Source organism: Symphalangus syndactylus, chromosome 1, assembly GCF_028878055.3.
Source record: "Symphalangus syndactylus isolate Jambi chromosome 1, NHGRI_mSymSyn1-v2.1_pri, whole genome shotgun sequence".
Taxonomy (NCBI): Eukaryota; Metazoa; Chordata; class Mammalia; order Primates; family Hylobatidae; genus Symphalangus; species Symphalangus syndactylus.
The window spans coordinates 65430463-65453641 of NC_072423.2; the positions used below are offsets into that span (position 1 = coordinate 65430463).

General features: G+C 40.8%; 1 protein-coding gene across 4 annotated transcripts in view; it reads right to left on the bottom strand.

Moving 5' to 3' along the window:
- The window catches only part of GREB1L (GREB1 like retinoic acid receptor coactivator), a 305634-nt gene that overhangs the window by 136771 nt on the left and 145684 nt on the right, over positions 1 to 23179 (bottom strand). For all 4 annotated transcript variants that reach the window (XM_055236525.2, XM_055236517.2, XM_055236511.2 and 1 more), the window contains exons 3-5: positions 15810 to 15975; positions 15048 to 15245; positions 3110 to 3286 (exon numbers count right to left, since the gene is read on the bottom strand). In XM_055236525.2, coding sequence (XP_055092500.2) covers positions 3110 to 3286; positions 15048 to 15245; positions 15810 to 15966 — 532 coding nt within the window. In that variant the 5' untranslated portion in view covers positions 15967 to 15975. The remainder of the gene's footprint in view (positions 1 to 3109; positions 3287 to 15047; positions 15246 to 15809; positions 15976 to 23179) is intronic.

Consider the following 23179-nt stretch of genomic DNA (forward strand, 5'->3'; position numbering starts at 1 on the left):
AATTGACATTTGAATCCACAGGGGTTCTAGAATAGTGGAAGCTTAAACATTTTTCCACTATATTTTAATGCATATGAAAATCATCCACTTTAAGTAGAAATGTTGGATATTAGTTTTTGGATAATAGAGTATCAAACATGTAAAAATCCCAGCAATGTGCTTATTTAAGAAAAACCTGCCATTTGTTGTTGCACTGCACTTTTACATGGAGAAGTGGTTAGTAAAAAATTATGTCCACTTACGAGGCTAGAGAAAGTAAGCAAGGTTCCAAGTCTGTAAGGGTATTTAATAAATACAATAGTAAATAACTGCCATTTGAAAAGCAAATACTATGTCCCAAGCACTGTGTTGGGTGGGTGCTTTAAGGACATCATCTCATTTGATCTTTATAACCCCGAAAGGTAGGCGTTAATGGCCCCATTATATGCATGAGCAATCTAAGACTTTAAGTTCTTAAAATACTTGCTGAAGTTCTTAAAGTACTAAGTGACAAATCTGGGATTTGAACAGTTCTGATTCGAAAGCACATGGTCTTTGGTCTCTCTCCTAATTTCTAAGGATTATGAAGTCTATTATTCTGATGGTGTTTTCTGTGTCTTTTCCATGACATATTCTAAGAGGATTCTCTAGTCACAAAGAATCATTGAACAAAAAATGCATTATGAGAGATTTTCATTGTCTACAGTCAGAGCCACACCTGAACTGTTTATCATTAGATGAGACGATAATGCTTTTCAAATGCTAATAAGTTTTCTGAAGTTGTTCTACTACAGCCTACTAGCTAGTAAGCTCTGTGAGGAACAGGACTGAGTCTTTTAACTGTTGTGTCCCTACGTAAGAGCCTCGTGTGATTTCTGTCATATAGTACATTTTGAATGAATACTGCTGAATGAAAAAACGAGTAGTTGGATCTTCATTGCTAATTTAGTCCAGCGTATTAGATTTATCATTAGACTTCTATATTAAACCATCTGCTCAATTTCACTAAACAAAAACAAAGTGAAAACGTTTTTTTCTTTTTTTTTTGAGACAGTCTCGCTCTGTCGCCCAGCCTAGAGTGCAAGGGCGCCATCTTGGCTCACTGCAAGCTCCACCTCCCGGGTTCACGCCATTCTCCTGCCTCAGCCTCCCGAGTAGCTGGGACTACAAGCGCCACCACGCCTGGCTTATTATTATTATTATTATTATTATTTTGAGACGGAGTCTCGCTCTGTACCCCAGGCTGGAGTGCAGTGGTGCGATCTCGGCTCACTGCAAGCTCCGCCTCCCGGGTTCACGCCATTCTCCTGCTTCAGCCTCCCAAGTAGCTGGGACTGCAGGCGCCTGCCACCTCGCCCGGCCAATTTTTGGTATTTTTAGTAGAGACGGGGTTTCACCATGTTAGATAGGATGGTCTCGATCTCCTGACCTCGTGATCCGCCCACCTCGGCCTCCCAAAGTGCTGGGATTACAGGCGTGAGCCACCATGCCAGGCCGAAAATGTTCTTTTTTTATGAGAGCATTATGAAAAATGAAAATTACCATTTCTTTTCCTATGAACCATGAAAAGTCTTTAAACTATAATTTAAGGAACTTCTATAAAGCATGTGCAGGCTCACTTATTGATCAGTGTATTGCTAGACTTTCTGATGACACTATATAACTAGGAAGAATGTATCAAACTACAAAAATAAATACTCATCATGATCAATACAATATTTGAATTCATTGCTCTATTCTTTTTCCTTTTTACTGATATTTGTGCCTGAAGCATGACTTCATCTATAGTAAGACAAATTCTGAGAAACAGAAACAACAGTAGAGAAATGATAGCAGTAAAAAAGCAATAAATCTCATGTGCTCTCTTTTTAATTATTTAAAATAAAATAAATCAAGTCTGTTATTTCTTATGATATAGGGAAGCTATGTTGTGAAAAAGCCGACTCTAATATCAGAAAGTAAAATAATTCTGAGATAAAGTCATTTACATTTTATATCATATAGATAGAAATATAAAGATACATAGTCCTAGTTATTTTGGGTGAACTAATGTTAAATATAAAGTGAGAATCACATCACACAAGTATAGATAGAAATATCTATCTATATGACATTGGAATGGGTGGTATGGAAAAACAACAAATAACTTACAAAGTGAATAATCCACAGATGAATAATTGAGAGTTGACTTGATATCAGGTCCAATATCAGAGCTGACTTGATATCAATGACTATAGAGAGTGAATTCTCTTTTCTTTATAAAATATTAATTTTTGATAAATTGCATGCTTTTTAAAAATCTCTGGTCAAAAAAGTCATTTAATTAAGCTAAGTGTTTTGAGAATTAATAAAAATGAAAAGGCCAGGCGTGGTGGCTCATGCCTGTAATTCCAGCACTTTGGGAGGCCAAGGCAGGCAGATCATCTGAGGTCAGGAGTTTGAGATCAGCCTGGCCAACATGGTGAAACCCTGTCTTTACTAAAAATACAAAAAGTAGCCGGGCGTGATAGTGGGCGCCTGTAATCCCAGCTACTTGGGAGGCTGAGGCAGGAGGATTGCTTGAACCCAGGAGGCAAAGGTTGCAGTGAGCCGAGATCGTGCCACTGCACTCCAGCCTGGGTGACAAGAGTGAAACTCTGTCTCAAAAAAAAAGAAAAAAAAAAAGAAAGAAAGAAAATAAATGTTTAAGAAGTTACTGCCTGTAATCCCAGCACTTTGGGTGGCCGAGGTGGGCAGATCACGAGGTCAGGGGTTTAAGACCACTCCCGCCAATATGGTGAAGCCCCGTGTTTACTAAAAATACAAAAATTAGCTGGGTGTGATGGCATGCACCTGTAGTCCCAGCTACTTTGGAGGCTGAGGCAGGAGAATCACTTGAACCTGGGAGGCAGAGGTTGCAGTGAGCCTAGACTGCACCATTGCACTCCAGCCTGGGCAATGGAGCAAGACTCCATCTCAAAAAAAAAAAAAAAAAGTTACTAAAAGAAAAAATTGTCTCATAATTGAACTAAACTATATAATCCCCAAATAATCCTCTGGTATATTTTTTAAAATTCTGCAGTAGTTTTAAATAAATGTGTATTTTAACTCCCTCATATTGGAAGGAATTTTATAAGCATGAAATACTCACCTAAAAGTGCATTTTTTCCATGATCATCCGGTAGAAATCGCTTGTCCACAGCACAAACTAGGATGTGTTCAGGCAGATTGGGAGACTTGGCCCCCACCAGGAGGAATCCTGCTGGGATGTCAATTTGTTCCATACACAGTGATACCAAACGCAAATCCTTTCCTGCTTGACAAAAACCTAAAAACCAGTTTAAAAAAAAGGACACAGTGAAATGTTTAATGAGATTATAGCTTCTTATCACTCATTTGGAGAGTAGATTTATTTGTGAGAATCACTATTTTTTTTTTTTTTTTTTGAGACAGAGTCTTGCTCTGTGTCCCAGCTGGAGTGCAGTGGCATGATCTCAGCTCACTGCAACATCCGCCTCCTGGGTTCAAGCAATTCTCTGCCTCAGCCTCCGAGTAGCTGGGATTACAGGCGCCTGCCACCACGCCCAGCTAATTTTTTTGTATTTTTAGTAGAGACAGGGTTTCACCATCTCGGCCAGGCTGGTCTTGAACTCCTGACCTTGTGATCCACCCGCCTCGGCCTCCCAAAGTGCTGGGATTACAGGCGTGAGCCACCGTGCCCGGCCGAGAATCACTATTAAAGACTAAATTAAAGTCCCTATACCCCTATACTCCAACCAGAAGACAAATCTACCAAGTATGGCCCTCTGAACAAAGCTGAAAAGACACTGAAAGGAAATATTTCCATCTGCTTCAGCCAAAGTGACAACTTCATATTTTTTCTTGTTTTTTTTTTTTTTTTTTTTTTTTTTTTTTTTTTTTTTTTTTTTTTTTTGAGATGGAGTCTCGCCCTGTCGCCCAGGCTGGAGTGTAATGGTGGGATCTTGGCTTACTGCAACCTCCGCCTCCCAGGTTCAAGCGATTCTCCTGCCTCAGCCTCCCGAGTAGCTGAGATTACAGGCGTGTGCGCCACCACACCTGGCTAATTTTTTTTTTTTTTTTTTTTTAGTAGAGATGGAACTTCCCCATGTTGGCCAGGCTGGTTTCGAACTCCTGACCTCGTGATCCACCCACCTTGGCCTCTCGAAGTGCTGGGATTACAGGCGTGAGTCTGGTCAACAAGTGAGGCAATGATGAATACACAACAAACTTTGAAAACCATGTAGTTTTTATGTGCATGTAATATGATTATTTTACTTCCAATGCAAATTCACTTCTCTAGATGGGGACAGCATCAGAATAGAGATACTCTTTATTTCACAGAGGAAAAGACTGAAGCTCAGAATTTGGTGACTCCTAGATGAACGGGCCAAAACTGTTACAGCATTTAACTTTTTACCATGACATGACATGACAAGATGTGACAAAATCTTACATAACCACTTTGTATATCATAATGTATTATATGAATTCATCTGTTCCTCATTTATTAAACAAACATTTGCAACAGATACTGTCCAAGACCAGGAGAAACAGAATTGAACAAAATATATCTTCCTCCAAGAACTCACATTGCAGTCATTTTGAAGAATGTATAAGGAACCAAGAATTACAGACAGTGTTACGGGGAACAGCTACAGTTCTGCTGCAAATCTTCTGGGGAATGATTCTGTCTATACTCTAATCACATGACTTCCCCAGGGAGTTGTGACACTCCAAATTGATGTGGAGCTAGGACCTGATCCAACTGGGCCACTTTGATAGACCAACTTTCTGGCCATAGTTGATTGGTCCAAGGGTGGACATATGACATAAACAAGGCCCATCAAAGCCTTTCCCCTAGAAAATCTGAACATGCAGCCAAGGAGAGCATGGCTCAGTCTGCTCAGTGCCAGCCCTGTTTCTTGACCTGGGAGGGAACTCCGTCAGCACAGGCAGGAGGTTGAAAGATTGTTCTGGCAGTATCTGGATCCCTCAGCCCGCTGTATCTGCCTTTCCCAAGGTCTGGCCATGAAACCTTTTCTTTGGAATTCTTTCAGTAATTTCTTCATTTTACCTAAGCCATTTTCAGTTGGGTTTCTGTCACTTGCAACCGAGAAAGGCTGAATGAAGGTATGATAAATGCTATTTCAGGCCAGGCACAGTGGCTCACACCTGTAATCCCAGCACTTTCGGAGGCCAAGGTGGGTGGATCACTTTAGGTTGGGGTTCAAGACCAGCCTGGCCAACATGGTGAAACCCTTCTCTATTAAAAATACAAAAAAAGGCCGGGTGCGGTGGCCCACACCTGTAATCCTAGCACTTTGGGAGGCAGAAGCCGGTGGATCATGAGGTCAGGAGATCAAGACCATCTTGGCTAACATGGTGAAACCCAGTCTCTATACTAAAGATACAAAAAATTAACGGGGCATGGTGGCAGGTGCCTGTAGAGGCGGAGCTTGCAGTGAGCCCAGATCATGCCACTGCACTGCAGCCTGGGTGACAGAGTGAGACTCTGTCTCAAAAAACAAACAAACAAACAACAACAACAAATTAGCCAGGCATGGTAGCACATGCATGTAATCCCAGCTACTTGGGAGACTGAGGCAGGGGAATCACTTGAACCAGGGAGGCAGAGGTTGCAGTGAGCCAAGATCGCACCACTACACTCCAGCCTGGGCAACAGCGTGAGACTTGCTCTCAAGAACAGGGAAAAAAAACGCTATTTCAGAAAATTCTGGAAGCAAGGAGGACACCTCTCCCTACACAAACCCGAGGAGAGCACCATTATCATTGCCCAATACAAAGTAGGGAAAAACCATGCTAGATTCTCCTAGCATCAATTCATGTTATGATTTTAACCAAGTGTCAACAGATAATTGAATGTTATCAGTCATTGGCATGAGAAATAAAAAAGAAAACATCATGAAAACATTGGATGAGGTGACGTGCAGTGGCTCATGCCTGTAATCCCAGCACTTTGGGAGGCCAAGGAGGCAGATCGCTTGGGTCCAGGAGTTCAAGACCAGTCTAGGCAACAGGGCGAAACCCCATCTCTACAAAAAAACACAAAAATTAGTCGGGCCTGGTAGTGAGCGCTTGTAGTCCCAGCTACCTAGGAAGTTAAGATGGGAGCATCCCTTGAGCTAGGGAGGCAGAGGTTGCAGTGAGCCAGGATTGTGCCATTGTACCCCAGCCTGGGTGACAGAACAAGACCCTGTCTAAATTTTTTTTTTAAAGAAAAAAAGTTAAAATTCAAATTAAAAAAAATGGATGAAGCAGTGGGGCATATTAAATTTACCATATAGTTTGGGTCACCAAACCTTAAAAACAAGCCTAATAGAATTGGGAAAAGTCAACAGAAGAAAGAATAAAATTATCAAGACTACAGGGCTCAATCATTTCAAGCTTATAGATCCCTTTTTAACATTAACAAAAGTCAATTTAAACTCTAAAAGTCAATTTAACTCTAAAAGTTCATGAATTAAGAAAAAATATAAAAACTTATGAATTCTTTAGCAATTTTAAATGAATCTGCATTTGTTCAAAATATCATTTATATTTATTTGGAAAATAGTCATTAAATATGTTGGTCATATTACTTAGTTTACAAACATTTTTTGGAGCCTATGGATACATGGAACCCATTGGAAAAAAAAAATCTGCTGTGCCCATCCACCTCTATTAAGGAACAGGGCTCACAGGTTTGGAAGTTGGGAATTGATGATGATGATGATGGCAGCTAAAACTTATGGAGCACTTGCCATAGCCAGGCACAGTGCTAAATACTATATAGATTATCTTATTCAATGCTCTCAACACTCAAGACTGGTACTAACCCTGTAGATAATCTTTCTTGTACAGCATGAATATCAAACAGTATATTAATAAACTGATCTAGGTAGGCCAGGTGCAGTGGCTCACGCCTGTAATCTCAACACTTTGAGAGGCTGAGGCGGGTGGATCACCTGAGGTCAGGAGTGCGAGTCCAGCCTGGCCAACATGGCGAAACCTTGTCTCTACTAAAAATACAAACATTAGCTGGGGGTGGTGGCATGGACCTGTAGTCCCAGCCACTCAGGAGGCTGAGGCAAGAGAATTGCTTGAACCTAGGAGGCAGAGGTTGCAGTGAGCCGAGATTGCACCATTGCACTCCAGCCTGGGCAACAAGAGTGAAACTCTGTCTCGAAATAAACAAACAAACAAACAAACCAATCTAAAATAAATACTTTCTATTTAAAATCAAGTCCTTATCACATGCCATGTAATGACAGAATTAGTTTTTAAATCTCCAAGTTCAAAAGATTACACACTATTATAAGAGACATTTGTGAGTCAAAGACTGAGGAACACAGATCTGTTCTAATCTCTTTAATATGTAAATGAAAGAAGGACCCCAAGAGACTAAGAAAGTGACCCAAGGCCAAATACTCAACCACCAGAAACAGTAGATCCAGAACCCAGGTCTCTTAACTCCTAATTAACTGCTCCTTCCACTTCATTAACACCTCTCTGACTCATATACACTCATTCATCACTTAACCACATGGATGCATTCTAAGAGGCGATTTTGTTGTGTGAACATCATAGAGTGTACTTTCACACACCCAGATGGTAAAGCCTACCACACATGTAGGCTAGATGGTATAGCCTATTGCCCCTAGGCTACAAACCTGGATAGCATTCTATTGTACTGAATACTATAGGCAGTTGTAACACAATGGTTAAGTATTTGTGTATCTAAACATATGTAAACACAGAAAAGGCACAGTGAAAATATGATATAAGGCCGGGCGCGGTGGCTCACGCTTGTAATCCCAGCACTTTGGGAGGCCGAGGCGGGCGGATCACGAGGTCAGGAGATCGAGACCATGGTGAAACTCCGTCTCTACTAAAAATACAAAGAATTAGCCGGGCGTGGTGGCGGGCGCCTGTAGTCCCAGCTACTCGGAGAGGCTGAGGCAGGAGAATGGCGTGAACCCGGGAGGCGGAGCTTGCAGTGAGCCGAGATTGCGCCACTGCACTCCAGCCTGGGCGACAGAGCGAGACTCCGTCTCAAAAAAAAAAAAAAAAAAAAAAAAAAAAAAAGAAAAGAAAATATGATATAAAAGACAAAAAATGACACACCTGTATAAGTCACTTAAAACAGAGCTTGCAGGACTGGAAGTTGCTCTGGGTGAGTCAGTGAGTGAGTAATGACTGAATGTGAAGGCCTAGGACATTACTGTACACTTTGTAATCACTGTACCCTTAGGCTACACTAAATTTACTAAAATGTTTTTTCTTCAATAAATAAATTAACCTTAGCTTACTGTAACTTTTTAACTTTATAACCTTTTTAACTTTTAAAAACCGTTTGATTCATAATAACACTTAAAACACAAACACATTGTATAGCTGTATAAAAACGTTTTCTTTCTTATATCCTTATTCTATAAGGCTTTTTTGTATTAAAATTTTTGTTTTGTTTTGTTTTTTACTTTTTAAACTTTTTTGTTAGCCGGGTGCAGTGGCTCACGCCTGTAATCCCAGCACTTTGGGAGGCCAAGGTGGGTGGATCACAAGGTCAAGAGATCGAGACCATCCTGGCCAACATGGTGAAACCCCGTCTCTACTAAAAATACAAAAATTAGCTGGGCATGGTGGTGGGTGGCTGTAGTCCCAGCTATTCAGGAGGTTGAGGCAGGAGAATCACTTTAACCCGGGAGGTGGAGGTAGCAGTGAGCCGAGATTGCGCCACTGCACTCCAGCCTGGTGACAGAGCGAGACTCCATCTCGAAAACGAAAACAAAAACAATACAAAAACAAACAAACAAAAAAACTTTTTTGTTAAAAACTAAGGCACAGACACACACATTAGCCTAGGCCTACACAAGGTCAGAATCATCAATATCACTGTCTTCCACCTCCATATCTTGTCCCACTGGAAGGTCTTCAGGGCAAAAACATCCTTGGAGGGTCATCTCCTATGATAATAATGCCATCTTCTGGAATACCTCCTAAAGGACCTGCCTGAGGCTGTTTTACAGTAAACTTTTTTTTTTTTAATAAGTAGAAGGAGTGCACTCTGAAATAACATAGTCATTTATTACCTAGTATCATGTGGTGTACCTAATTGTATGTGCTATACTTTTATATGACTGGCAGTGCAGTAGGTTTCTTTACATCAGCATCACCACAAACACATGAGTAATGCACTGCACTACTTTACAATGGCTACAATGTCATCAGGCAACAGACATTTTTCAGCTTTGGAACCTACAGGACCAATGTCATATATGCAGTCAGTCATTGACCGAAATGGTGTTATTTGGCACGTGACTGTATACTGTTTCGCCTTCCTCTAGTCTGATGGAGAACTCTCCTATAACTTCATCCTTGCCTATTTTTGTTGGGTCCTATCACTTGACTTCCCTGTGGCCTTTTCAGATTGATTTCTGAGCATCATTTGATATACCAGCCCCTGCCGGCCATTGACTGTGTCAGCATTCACCTATTTCTTTTTTTTTTTTTGAGACGGAGTCTTGCTCTGTCACCCAGGCTGGAGTGCAGTGGCGCAATCTCGGCTCACTGCAAGCTCCGCTTCCCGGGTTCACGCCATTCTCCTGCCTCAGCCTCTCCGAGTAGCTGGGACTACAGGCGCCCGCCACCACGCCCGGCTAATTTTTTGTCTTTTTAGTAGAGACGGGGTTTCACCGTGGTCTCGATCTCCTGACCTCGTGATCCGCCCGCCTCGGCCTCCCAAAGTGCTGGGATTACAAGCGTGAGCCACCGCGCCCAGCCTGCATTCACCTATTTCATACTTGCTAATGAGTCCTTAAAATTCAAGTTTTGGCAAGCCGCAAAAGTAATTCATGCTCACAGACTGACATTTCTGCTGAGCTTTCTCAAGCAATACATTGCAAAAGGGAGACTAAGAGGGAAAAGTTACAATTTTGTTTCTGGGCTAAAGAGGGATAGAGTAGAAAAGGCACAGTTAGTGTGGAGAAGGCCTGAAGAAAGCAGGATTTTCTAGGGAAGAGAGATTACTTCAGAGCAATTTCTGTGGCAAAATGAAAACTACACAATCCACACAAATAGTTTTTAGTATTACAATCTTTGAGGGTTTTCCCACTTATGATATGAGGACACCTAGAGGTGAAAAGCAATAATTATTAAACAATTACTGTATTCTATGAGAGGTGTGTGCCTAGCCTCCTTCCCTTAAAAAAAAAAAAAGTCAAGAAGTTCCTGTGCTAATGAAAAGAGAAAATTCCTATTTGATGAAAAAAAAAAAAAAACCCACCCCATAATGATGGGGGTTTGTAAAAGTGGCATAAGAACCAACTGAGAGCTCCCAATGTCCAAAACTGAACAATTTGAGCAACAAAATTAGTATTGGATTATAAACATAAAATAAATGTAGGCATTTATGGCCATAATGACACAAATAAACAAATGAACCCATCAATAAATGGGAGAGAAGAGATGAATTCCCAGGCAGTAGAATTTCAAATAATTTACGTAGCCTGCCCTCAAGGATGTGGAGTATAACTCCCTGCTCCTTAAGTGTGATCTGGGGATTCCTTCCACAGTATGCAGTGGAAGGAGAGTGGGGATAACACTCCTTCAGCCCCTCAGCCAGGTGACCAAGGTCAACAGCAATAGTGTTAAATCATGTTGATAGTATGTACCCTTGAAAGAATAAGATAAAAATTTACCTCTGTGATCTTCCTCCCCAGATCCCATAACCTTAATCTAGTAAGGAGAAAAACATCAAATGAATTCCAACAGGGGGGTCTTCTACAATATGCCCAATACTCCCCAAATGGTCAAGGTCATCAAAAACAAGGAAAGTCTGAGAAACTGTCATAGTCAAAAGGAACCTAAGGAGACATAACAAATCTGATGCCGTATCCTGGATGGGATACTGGAACAGGAAAAGGATATTAGGAAAAAACCAAGGAACTCAAATAAACTGTGGACTTTAGCTGTTATTAAAATTAATAAAAATGTGTCAATATTGGTTCATTAATTGTAGCAAATGTCCTATACTAAGATATTAATAATAGGGCAAACTGTGTGGGGATATATAGAAACTGTACTGTTTTCTTAATTTTCACAAATTTAAAGCTGTTCTTCAAAAATAAAATAAAATAGTCCTATTTTATCTTTTACCATGTAGCTATTTGCCAACACAAGCCGTAGAGGCAATTTAATTAAGAAGAGAATAGGAAAGAAAGGCACAGCAGGGCTGAGTCTAGGAACAGGGTCCAGAAGAAATCAACTCAAGGCCAAAAATGCTCATTAAGTCAAGCAAAAGTTTATGAATTCAGTTTGTAGTTATTCTAAGAATAAGTTCGCCTGCCAAGGGTCTGGTCTATTTCTGTAAAGTATATATCTATTTACTATTTCCTCCAAATCCTCATTGCTGGGATTCAGATCAGCTAATGATATACAAAATATATCATGAGGGATCCCTACGAGAGTAAAAACATTATGCAAACAGCAATATTTAATTTAGTTTTTTCAGATGGAAAATAAGCCGTGTATGTCTATAAAAAAGAGTGGATAGCTAAAAACAAAATCTACGAAATATTCTATCTCAAGACTTATAGGATCCCAATATCCAGTGTGATAGGTAGTTCTATTTTCCCACTACTAGAAATATGTCTGATTACTAGTCTAATGAACATCAAATATTAAATCTCAATTAAAACCTTGAACTAAATGAAAAAACAAAACAAAACCTTAGGACTCGCCAACAGGGTAATTCTGAATTACATCTAAATAATTCTGAAGGACTGATGTGATCTTTCTTTTAGAGGCTACGAGAAGATCTGGTTAAGAGTATCCTAAGGGAGGATCTAAGCCTGTTTATAGTCTGCAAGCAAATAAATGTAAGTCAGTGATAACGGGCATACAAATAATTTATTTGACAAATCTGCCCCTGAAATAAGTTCATTTTCTGAAGATAACACTGAAATGTTGCTCTAAAACCAGAGCAAATGATTTTAATTTTTTTAAAAAGGAATAATAGTAGACAGGTCTTCTTTATAAACTTCATCTGCATTTCCTTAAGAAAACAGCCAAAGATTTCACTTCACAGAAACAGATTTGCATTCTCCAATTATCTCCAACTTGAAGGTTACAGAGTAAACTAAAAAGGGGCAGGGAAAAGTTTACAGAAACAGCTATAAACACAAACTAAAGTAATCAAAGCAGTATTTGGAGGCCTAAAGTTTGGTTGTCCTTTACCCCTCTGGACAATCAACTGCCTCCCAGCAGGGTAGGAACCTACACTATTCCGATAATTTACATAAGAAATTAGCAACCAAAATTTACATCTGAATGGTAAACCACAGCAGCCCATCAGGTGTTAAGTATTTGCTTATCTAAATTGCCTCTAAAAATAGCTTTACCTTTCTTTGAGCCTTAAGTAAATAGAGGATTTCCCATGAAGGAAAGGTGGTATGCTTAAATAAGTCCAGGCAGTATATTGCCCTATTTCATTGCCATTTTCATAAGGAAAATTTTAGAACTGTTCTCCCTTTGAGTAAGAGGGCTCTTAAAACTATCTTAGAATGAGTTCAATTGAAAGAGCTACTGGCTGGGCGTGGTGGCTCACACCTGTAATCCTAGCACTTTGGGAGGCCGAGGCAGGCGGATCATGAGGTCAGGAGATCTAGACCATCCTGGCTAACACGGTGGAACCCTGTCTCTACTAAAAACACACAAAAAAGAAGCCAGGCATGGTGGCGGGCGCCTGTAGTCCCAGCTACTCAGGAGGCTGAGGATTCAAAAAAAAAAAAAGGTACTGGCCGGGCACAGTGGCTCACGCCTATAATCCCAGCACTTTGGGAGCCGAGGAGGGTGGATCATGAGGTCAGGAGTTCAAGACCAGCCTGGTCAAGATGGTGAAACCCCGTCTCTACTAAAAATACAAAAATTCAAAAATTAGCCAGGTGTGGTGGCGGGTGCCTGTTATCCCAGCTACTTGTGAGGCTGAGGCAGAGAATTGCTTGAACCCGGGAGGTGGAGGCTGCAGTGAGCTGAGGTCGCGCCACTGCACTCCAGCCTGGGCGACAGAGTGAGACTCCATCTCAAAAAAAAAAAAAAAAAAAAGATGTCTACAAACTATAAACTACCAAATTAAATTATAAACTTTTTGTTTTAAATGCCTTCCCCCAAGGTGAATTAAAAGGGGAAAAAAATGGACATTAATTATAAGAACCGAAAGTAGCTGATATAGGAATCTAAGTGTAGGACTACTGTTTCTGAATTGTCTTGGAATCTAAATCTTGAACTTGAGTGAGACAGTTAAAAAAAAATTGCACCTCCTTTATCTTTAAAATATTACCCTTCCCATATATTCTCATATTCTCATGTTTTAAAGTTTAAGAAATACTGGCTATCTCTAGATCACTGAGTTTATTATACTTTGGTGGGTACTAAACAGCTCTCCATACCTGCTTATAAATAACACCAGTGCCAGATACCCTACAAGGCAAACTAAAAACATACCTAGGGCACAGGAAAAATGGAAACCTCTCTCCCATTTTTTGGTATAAAATTAGATATTTGAAAATTATCCTCTAAAGCTTTTACTCTATGTAACTCTCACACATAACAAGATTCTCAATGGGAATCCAACAACGTTTTAAGCACTATTTCACCTTCCATTTTGTTACCTGATAAATGAGTTGACAGCTCAATTAAATAAAAGGCATGAAGATGGACGTAAAGCAAGTAAGAAGAAACATAATGCTAGTCACCTCCTACACCTCCACAGGCTTAAAGGCCTGTATTATGTCAATAATGAATAAATCCATATATATTATATGAAGTTTGAGCAATCATAAACAAATTCATAAGGAATAATGTGCTACAGGCAGGGCCGAATCAAAGAGCAGTAGTACTAATTGCTAGAGGCCATCTTTAGTGAATTGGGCACTTAGAAGCTACCAGGAGAATTATTCAGGTTTCCTCATCTCCTAGGTAGGGGATTTTGACTCCTTTACTGTTTATCACATTGTCCAAAAAAAAAAAGTCAAGAGGAAATAAAACTCCCAAGCAAGGCTTTCTGACTTTCCATATTTGAACCTCTAGTTTTTCTCTAATTATTTGCACTTTAAGCTTTGTAAGAGGAATGTTCTGAAATTATATCCCTTTTCTTCTTCTCCCATTTCCCCCACTCCCAAATTTTCATGCACTGAAATCATCCTAGGTCCAAGTCATTCTGGGTCTAAGAACAATACTCTGGCTAATCTGGACAAAGTAGTATTCACGAACTAATTAGGCTGGGATGGTCAGAAAATAGCACAGTAAACTATTAAATGGAGGGAAGAGAGTGTAATTTAAGTTATGATATCACCAAAACCATGAAATACTGGAAATGCTTTATACTAGAATTTTAAAGGATACTAGGATATAAAGTGTGAAGTGATACTAGGATTTTAAAGTATACTAGGATATAAAGTGAAATACTAGGATATAAAGTGAAATACTAGGATATAAAGTGTGAAGCCTTGGTGGAAGAGGAGGTTGACCCTAATAAATAAAAAGGGATTAACAAAATATACACATTTTAATCCTCTATAAATTTTTACATTTATTTTAATCCTCTATATTGGATGAGTGTTCAAAATAAATGTAAAAGGTAAATATGAAATCCCTAACATCTCTCATTGTTTGCAGTGCGGAGGGGCGGGGAATAGAAAGAAGTACGAAGAGGGAACACTAAAAAAGGTCCTAAAATAGTAGCATTCTTGCAGAAAGTACTTGGAATACTGGAAAAGCCTTGACCTGGGTTTAGAATTGCCTTTGCACTTCTAAGCAGACCATCTCAGGGAAGTCAACAACTGTGAATTTCAGTCTCTTTATCTATAAGATGAGATGATAATACTTGTCTTTCTTACAGACATCTGTTGTGAAGTCACAGGAGATAATGTGAATGACAGCATAATCATTTCTCATTCCTCTCCATACGATAATTACTAGTTTCCAGCCTTGAGCACTGCATGTAATAATTAGAAATATGTCAGACAATATTAGAGAGAAAATAGCAAAAAGAAAACACAAGTGAAACCCACCATCCGTAGTGCAAGATCCTTCTGGGGCAGGTTTTTGTGAATAGGGAATTGGTGGGCTGTTTGAATCAGACATTTCTTCATCGTCTTCATCATCTTCCATTTCATTAACTGTTAGATTGTTAGAAAAATCCAGACTTCCATTTTGAGTGTAGCGGTTTACCAAATCTTTGTCCAGATCCTCCACCTTGGGTTTGACATCTGGGTAAGCAAATAAATCACAGCAGATTTAATAAAAAGATGCTTATGGAAAAATGCACAGTTCTGAAAGACATAATTGAAGAAAAAAGGTCTAGCATTTTCTAACATTTAGCCAATTTATCTCAGAGGTCCCAAGATTTGGAATCCCCACTTCTAAAACAAGAATCGCACTTTTTAAAAAAGGAGTCCAGTGGCCGGGTGCAGTGGCTCACGCCTGTAATCCCAGCACTTTGGGAGGCTGAGGCGGGTGGATCACGAGGTCACGAGTTCAAGACCAGCCTGACTGACATGGTGAAATCCCATCTCTAATAAAAATACAAAAAAAATTAGCCAGGAGTGGTGGCGTGCGCCTGTAATCCTAGCTACTCAGGAGGCTGAGGCAAGAGAATCGCTTGAACCCGAGAGGCGGAGGTTGCAGTGAGCCAAGATCACGCCACTGCACCCCAGCCTGTGCAACAGACGGAGACTCCATCACAAAACAAAACAAAACAAAACAAAACAAAACAAAACAAAACAAAAAAAAACCCAAAAGAATCCAGAAATGTGTGTGATTGAGAAACTTACCTGCAGATGAGAAAGGATGCTGGTCAGGGTCCAGGTATAGCTGGGAAAAAATTGGCCGCGGTACCACACTACTACATCTGAGGGAGGCTTCTATGGAGTTGTGGAGAGCTTCCTCAAATCGAGCAGATTTCAGTTGCCCAGCATATGAATTCCCCATGATCTACACCTACCCATTCCCAAGAAAAAGAAGAAAGGATAAAATTGATATAATTAGAGGTTCTATATCTCAAAGTACAGGTAGAGCTAATTTAAACTATGTCCGTATATCTTAAGATGTGAAATATATGAACCACCCAGAGATCTTAAGACAGCTTGTGTAAGTTACTTGTTATCATATCACGTGTGCTTTTTGTCTTCACAGCCCAAACCCAACTCAAAAAGCCCCTTTAAGGGATTTTGTATCTATAACAGTAATAAGTGCTTAAGTCAAGGCTCTCCAACCAGTAAATCAAGAAGGACCTGTCAGTCATGAATCCCAACCTGGTTAACAATGTGGCCATATCACCTTTATAGGAGGCTACTATAACTCCCTAGAAACTCTATCAGTGGTTTCAGAGTAAGTAATGAATTTTCTCTTTACAAAGATCTATTACTCTAGATGGGGGAAAAAGGCTCTCTTCTGGAAAAAAATGAAAGTTTTATGGTTATATATTTAATTAAATTTCTGAAAGCAAGACTTGAGCCTTTTCAACTTGAATAATTCATTTATGTATTACTAGTATTTGAAAAACACTGTTGTTTCTTTTGCTTCATCTGAAGTACAATCTTATTTGGGACCCTTCAAGAAAGTATATAGCAAAAAGCTTTGAAGTCATGACCTTTACTTCGAATCACTAATATTTATATAGTACTACAGTACTTGCTGGTTATAAAAATTTCCATGTATAGGCTGGGCATAGTGGATCATGCCTGTAAACCCAGCACTTTGGGAGGCTGGGGTAGGTGACAGGAGGTCAGGAGATTGAGACCAGCCTGGCTAACATGGTGAAACCCCGTCTCTACTAAAAATACAAAAATTAGCCAGGCATGCTGGCGTGTGCCTGTAGTCCCAGCTACTCAGGAGGCTGAGGCAGGAGAATCACTTGAACCCGGGAGGCGGAGGTTGCAATGAGCCGAGATTGCGCCACTGCACTCCAGCCTGGGCGACAAGAGCAAAACTCTGTCTCAAAAAAAAAAAAAAAAAAAAATTTCCATGTATAACAAATAATAACTACAATTTATTGGGTGCTAATTAATGGCTAGACTAATGATACTCAAAGGGTCTTGGGGGTGGAGGTGGGGCCAAGACCCTACCCTTTCGATAGTCCATGAAGTCAAAACTATTTTTTTTTTAAATTTTTTTTGAGACACAGTCTCACTTACTCTGTTACCCAGGCTGGAGTGCAGTGGCACAATCTTGGCTCACTGCAACCTCCACCTCCCAGGTTCCAGCAACTCTCCTCAGCCTCCCAAGTAGCTGGGACTACAGGCACATGGCACCATACCAGGCTAATTTTCGTATTTTTAGTAGAGACGCAGTTTCCCCATGTTGGCTAGGCTGGTCTCAAACTCCTGACCTCAAGTGATCCACCTGCCTGGGCTTCCCAAAGTGCTGGGATTACAGGCATGAGCCACCACACCCAGCCAAAACTATTTCAAACTATTTAAACAAAAATTTTTTTTGTTCAAAGCTGGTAGGTAAGGCTTGTAGGAGCTGGTTCAGCTGTTCAACAGTGCTCTCAAGAACAGAGCTCTTCCTGTCAGTCTGCTCCATCACCCTGAATGTGTTGACTTTTACTCTTGATCTTGTCCCCAAACAGCTGTGACAACCCAAAGCATCATGTCTACATTCCAAATAATCAAAAGGGCAAAAGACCTTCTTTTTTTTTTTTTTTTTTTTTTTTGAGACGGAGTCTTTCTCTGTCCCCCAGGCTGGAGTGCGGTGGCGCAATCTCGGCTCACCGCAACCTCCACCTCCTGGGTTCACGCCATTCTCCTGCCTCAGCCTCCCGAGTAGCTGGGACCACAGGCGCCCGCCAGCACGCCCGGCTAATTTTTTTTTGTATTTTTTAGTAGAGACGGGGTTTCACCGTGTTAGCCAGGATGGTCTCGATCTCCTGACCTCGTGATCCACCCGCCTCGGCCTCCCAAAGTGCTGGGATTACAGGCTTGAGCCACCGCGCCCGGCAAGACCTTCTTTTTAGAAACCTTGGTCTTTTTATTTGGAATGGAATGCCTCTTCCCAGCAAACTTTTCCTTGAATATCTCGCTAGAAATGGGTCAGCTGTCCATTCCTGGGCACATCATCAAACTATTACTAGGATATAATTTGTCTTTTTGACTCTGATTCACTCATATGTGTACGTGGAATTTTCCAGAATCTGCAGGATGTGTGATATTGCAACAGGTTGAATGCAGAAGCACATAAGCTGCTCACTAATTTGTCTTTGGAAAATACAATTATTTTTCATAAAATATGCTATGTTCATATACAGTGGCGTTTTATTATAATTTCTAAAAGTAATATATATTTGTAAAATTTTTCAGTTTTAATTTTTAATAAAAACGCTATGGGGTCCTCAATAATCCTTTTTTTTTTTTTTTTTTTTGAGATGGAGTCTTATTCTGTCACCCAGATTGGAGTGCAGTGGCACAATATCAGCTCACTGCAATCTCTGCCACCTGGGTTCAAGCAATTCTCCTGCCTCAGCCTCCTGAGTAGCTGGGATTACAGGCGCCTGCCACCGTGCCCGGCTAATTATTGTATTTTTAGTAGAGATGGGGTTTCACCGTCTTGGCCAGACTGGTCTTGAACTCCTGACCTCGTGATCCACCCGCCTCAGCCTCCCAAAGTGCTGGGATTACAGGTGTGAGCCACTGCGCCTGGCCAATAATCTTTAACAGTATAAATGCGTTCTAATACTAACAGTATGTGAATTATTGGGCTAGACAGTCTACTAAGCACTTTATAAAAATTGTTATATTTAATCCTCAGTATTCTGAAAAAGGTATGACCTCTTTCCACTTCACAGATTAAAAAACAAAACAAAAAACCAAAACTTGAAGAAATGAAGTGAACAGTTCACTACCATTCAACTAATAAGGGATAGAGCCAGGACTCAGTATCTAGTCATGTGATGACAAAGCCTGCACTTACTGTACAGCCTCACCTTGGATAAATCTCATTTCAAGACAGGTAATTTTGAGAATATCTTAGGCCCCCCTTCTATCAAAGAGAGGGATAGAATTTAAAATTTATCTGGAATGCCAACTCTGATTAACTCCCTGGAGAGAGTCCCTGGAGGACTGGTTGAGAAGAACCCTGAGGATGCATCAGTGTTCATCAGGAAAGGGCGCCAACACCCAATGTGCCCACTCATGAGCAGAGAGGAGGTGATGCACGGGAATCCACAACTCTATCTCAACTTTCCCAGACACACACTAAAGCTCTGCAGAAGATTTTGGTGCCCCTGAGCTACTTTTGCACAGCCAAGAAGACTTCTGATGTGATTCCTGGTGGCAGTGAGTAGTATGCAGTGATTTCCATCAGAGTGGCTGGGTTTGTCAAAGCTTTGTCAAAGCTTTATTAGAGATTCCTATGATTTGGAGAAAAAGCCAGGGTCCTATCTTGGCAACTTTTCTGATATAGGTAATAAAAACAAAATGCCATGAATTTAAATTGTTAGGTTTCTTTTTTACAAAAAGTTTATACTCAAAATGTACAATACCCAATTACAAGTTGCATATGTATATAAAATACCAAATTAAAAGATGAAGAAATAGAAGAAAAAACAAAGTCTGTCAACTGAAATGTTCCTGAAACACCAAGTTTTTGGCCAGGCTCCTAAGACTCCCCACCAGTACAATACAAACATTAAAAATTTTTAAAGCTCAGAAGTAATTTACTTTTCAGCAGCACCACACGTGATCAAAACAGGGGGAGGTTGGAGGGGAAATAGGCTGTGCCACTAGTTTATGCATCTAAATCAAAATCCAACAACCATTTCACCTTTCTTCTTTGCTAAAGAGAGAAAAGGACCAGGAACCAGCACAGAGTTAACCATAGGACTGCTTATCTGTGAACAATGAAACAACGTCAAAAGTGAACTTCCAGCCTTTTTCCAGAGCACCAATGTCTGGAAAGATTGCCGCCTCTTAATCTATTACCACTCCAATAAGTTATCTTCCTTTCATCATTGGAAATCTTGAAAACCTCCCGGCGTGGTGGCTCACACCAGTAATCCCAGCACTTTGAGAGGCCAAGGCGGGCAGATCACCTGAGGTCAGGAGTTGGAGACCAGCCTGACCAACATGGAGAAACCCCCTCTCTACTAAAAATACAAACTTAGCTGGGCGTGGTGGCACCTGCCTGTAATCCCAGCTACTCAGGAGGCTGAGGCAGGAGAATCACTTGAACCCGGGAGGCGGAAGTTGTGGTGAGCCAAGATCGTGCCATTGCACTCCAGCCTGGGCAACAAAAGCGAAACTCCTTTCAAAAAAAAAAAAAAAAAGAAAATATTGAAAACCTACATTCTCCAACAGGTCTTTTTAGTTTAATTTTTAAAAAGTACCCAGTTATATATGGAGGATCACATAATCTCAATCTCTTCCACTTAGAGTTTAAGGAGTAATACGACAGAACATATATAAATGACAGATAAATATCATGCTGAATAAAATATTCAATCAGGCTGGGCCTGGTGGCGCATGCCTGGAATCCCAGCACTTTAGAAGGCTGAGGAGGGAGGATCACTTGAGCTCAGGAGTTGGAAGTTGCAGTGAGCTACGATTGTGCCACTGCATTACAGCCTGGGTGACAGAGCAAGATCCTGCCCCCCACCAAAACAAAAAAACAAAAAAAACAAAAAAAAAACCACTACATTAATTAAAAAATGGGCAATGGAGTTTCACCATTACAGAAGACATACACAATCCTACAAAAGCATTAGCAATATTCAGATGAAGACAATGGGAAGTATCTATTCCTTGCTGAGACTTGGTAGAATAAAAGGAATTAGCTGACTCTATTCCAAATAAAAACATAACAGGGCATTTAAAAAATGATAATGGTGACTAGGTGCGGTGGCTCATGCCTGTAATCCCAGCACTTTGGGAGGCTGAGGCAGGCGGGTCACCTGAGGTCAGGAGTTTGAGACCAGCCTGGCCAACATGGCAAAACCCTGCCTCGACCAAAAATACAAAAAATTAACCAGGCATGATGGTGTACTCCTGTAGTCCCAGCTATTCTGAAGGCTGAGGCAGGAGAATCTCCTGAGGTCGCAGTGAGCCAAGATGGTGCCACTGCACTCCAGCCTGGGCAACACAGCAAGACTCCGTCTCAAAAAAAAAAAAATAAATAAAAATAAATAATGGTAATGTAAAGAATTACATAACTGACCTCAGACTTCTTTAGTGCTGACCATGGAGTTCTGCCCTTGATATTCCAATGCTACCCAAAGAAGAAGGGTGGAGTTCAAAGGACGTCTGTGTAATATATTCTAAATGTCATATGCCATGGTATTCAGGGTCACTGAAATTGTTGGCATTATCCACCAGCCTCCGTTTCCTCTAAATCTCAAAGAGCCCCCATGCCTGAGATGGTGTAACACCTGACTGGAAGTCAATGTGAATAAATTTGACTTTAGGCAGAAGATGGAAAGATACTTTTCAAAACTAGTCATTACATCAAATGCAAAAAGAAAGGCAACTTCTGGATAGGCATGGTGGCTTGTCCTTGTAATCTCATCACTTTGGGGGCTGAGGTAGGGTTGCTTGAGGCCAGGAGTTTGAGACCAGCAACATAATGATACCTTGTCTCTGTTTTTTTTTTTGAGACGGAGTTATATTCTTGTTGCCAAGGCTGGAATGCAATAGCGCTATCTCGGCTCACTGCAACCTCCCCTTCCTGGGTTCAAGTGATTCTCCTGCCTCAGCCTCCTGAGTAGCTGGGATTACAGGTGCCCGCCACCACACCTGGCTAATGTTTGTATTTTTAGTAGAGAAGGGGTTTTACCATGTCGGTCAGGCTGGTCTCAAACTCCTGACCTCAGGTGATCCACCCACCACCTCAGCTTCCCAAAGTGCTGGGATTACAGGCGTGAGCCACCTGGCCTATTTTTAAGGAAAAAAAAAAAAAAAAGCAAAAACAAAGAACTGAGGGGCCCAAAAATCTCATGTCACTTCTGTAGATTCTAAGACATAATTATGAAAAAAAAAGACAGGGCCGGGCGCAGCGGCTCACGCCTGTAATCCCAGCACTTTGGGAGGCCAACGTGGGTGGATCACGAGGTGAGGAGATCGAGACCATCCTGGCTAACACAGTGAAACCCCATCTCTACTAAAAACACACAAAAAATTAGCCGGGCGTGGTGGCAGGCGCCTGTAGTCCCAGCTACTCGGGAGGCTGAGGCAGGAGACTGGTGTGAATCCGGGAGGTGTAGCTTGCAGTGAGCCAAGATCGCGCCACTGCACTCCAGCCTGGGCGACAGAGCGAGACTCTGAGACTCTGTCTCAAAAAAAAAAAAAGAGAGACAGAAAGCCAACTTGTAATTTCCACTATATACTTATGTATTGTATGTATCTGGCTGACATCAAGTTTATAAGACTCCATTACATTGCTTTTCCATATTTTTTATTGTAAAATTACAAAAGGACAAACTATATTAAATATTTTATCATAGCACTACAGACCTCTGAGATACTAACAAGCACTTCTGTGACTTTGAGAAAATGTCGAAGAAAAGGACAGTAAAAAATATGAGCAAGTCTTTCTGCATCCCTAATTAATTGCTCCAAATGCAGACTGGATCAACTACAAACCACCACAACATTGTGGTTCGCAGCCTTTCTACTCTATCCTTTTCCCTTTTTCCATAGAAAGAAAAATTGCAGAATGGGGACATGGGTAAAACAGGCAGCCTCTATCTCCGGTGACTTTAGGAAGTGGGGCTAGAGAGGTTGGAAGAAAAAAAAAAAGAGTAGCTTGGGAAATAGGCGCCTGCTAATGCTTCCACGCCTCTCCTCAATTCTCCTTTTCCTTTTGAAAATGGAAAAAAGTAGTAATGCACTCTGAGGGACAGTACTCCTTAACCTGTATGTTTTCATTTCCTTTTTGTGAAAGGTTTCATAGTTAATAATTACTCTATTATTAAAACTGTACTTCTATAGTATTTATTAAGTACATAGCAGAGAGGTCGGGTGCAGTGGCTCAGACCTGTAATCCCAGCACTCTGGGAGGCCGAGGCGGGCAGACTACCTGAGGTCAGGAGCTTGAGACCAGCCTGGCCAACATTGCAAAACCTCGTCTTTACTAAAAACACAAAAAATAGCCAGGCATGGTGGCAGGCGCCTGTAATCCCAGCTACTCGGGAGGCTGAGGCAGGAGAATCACT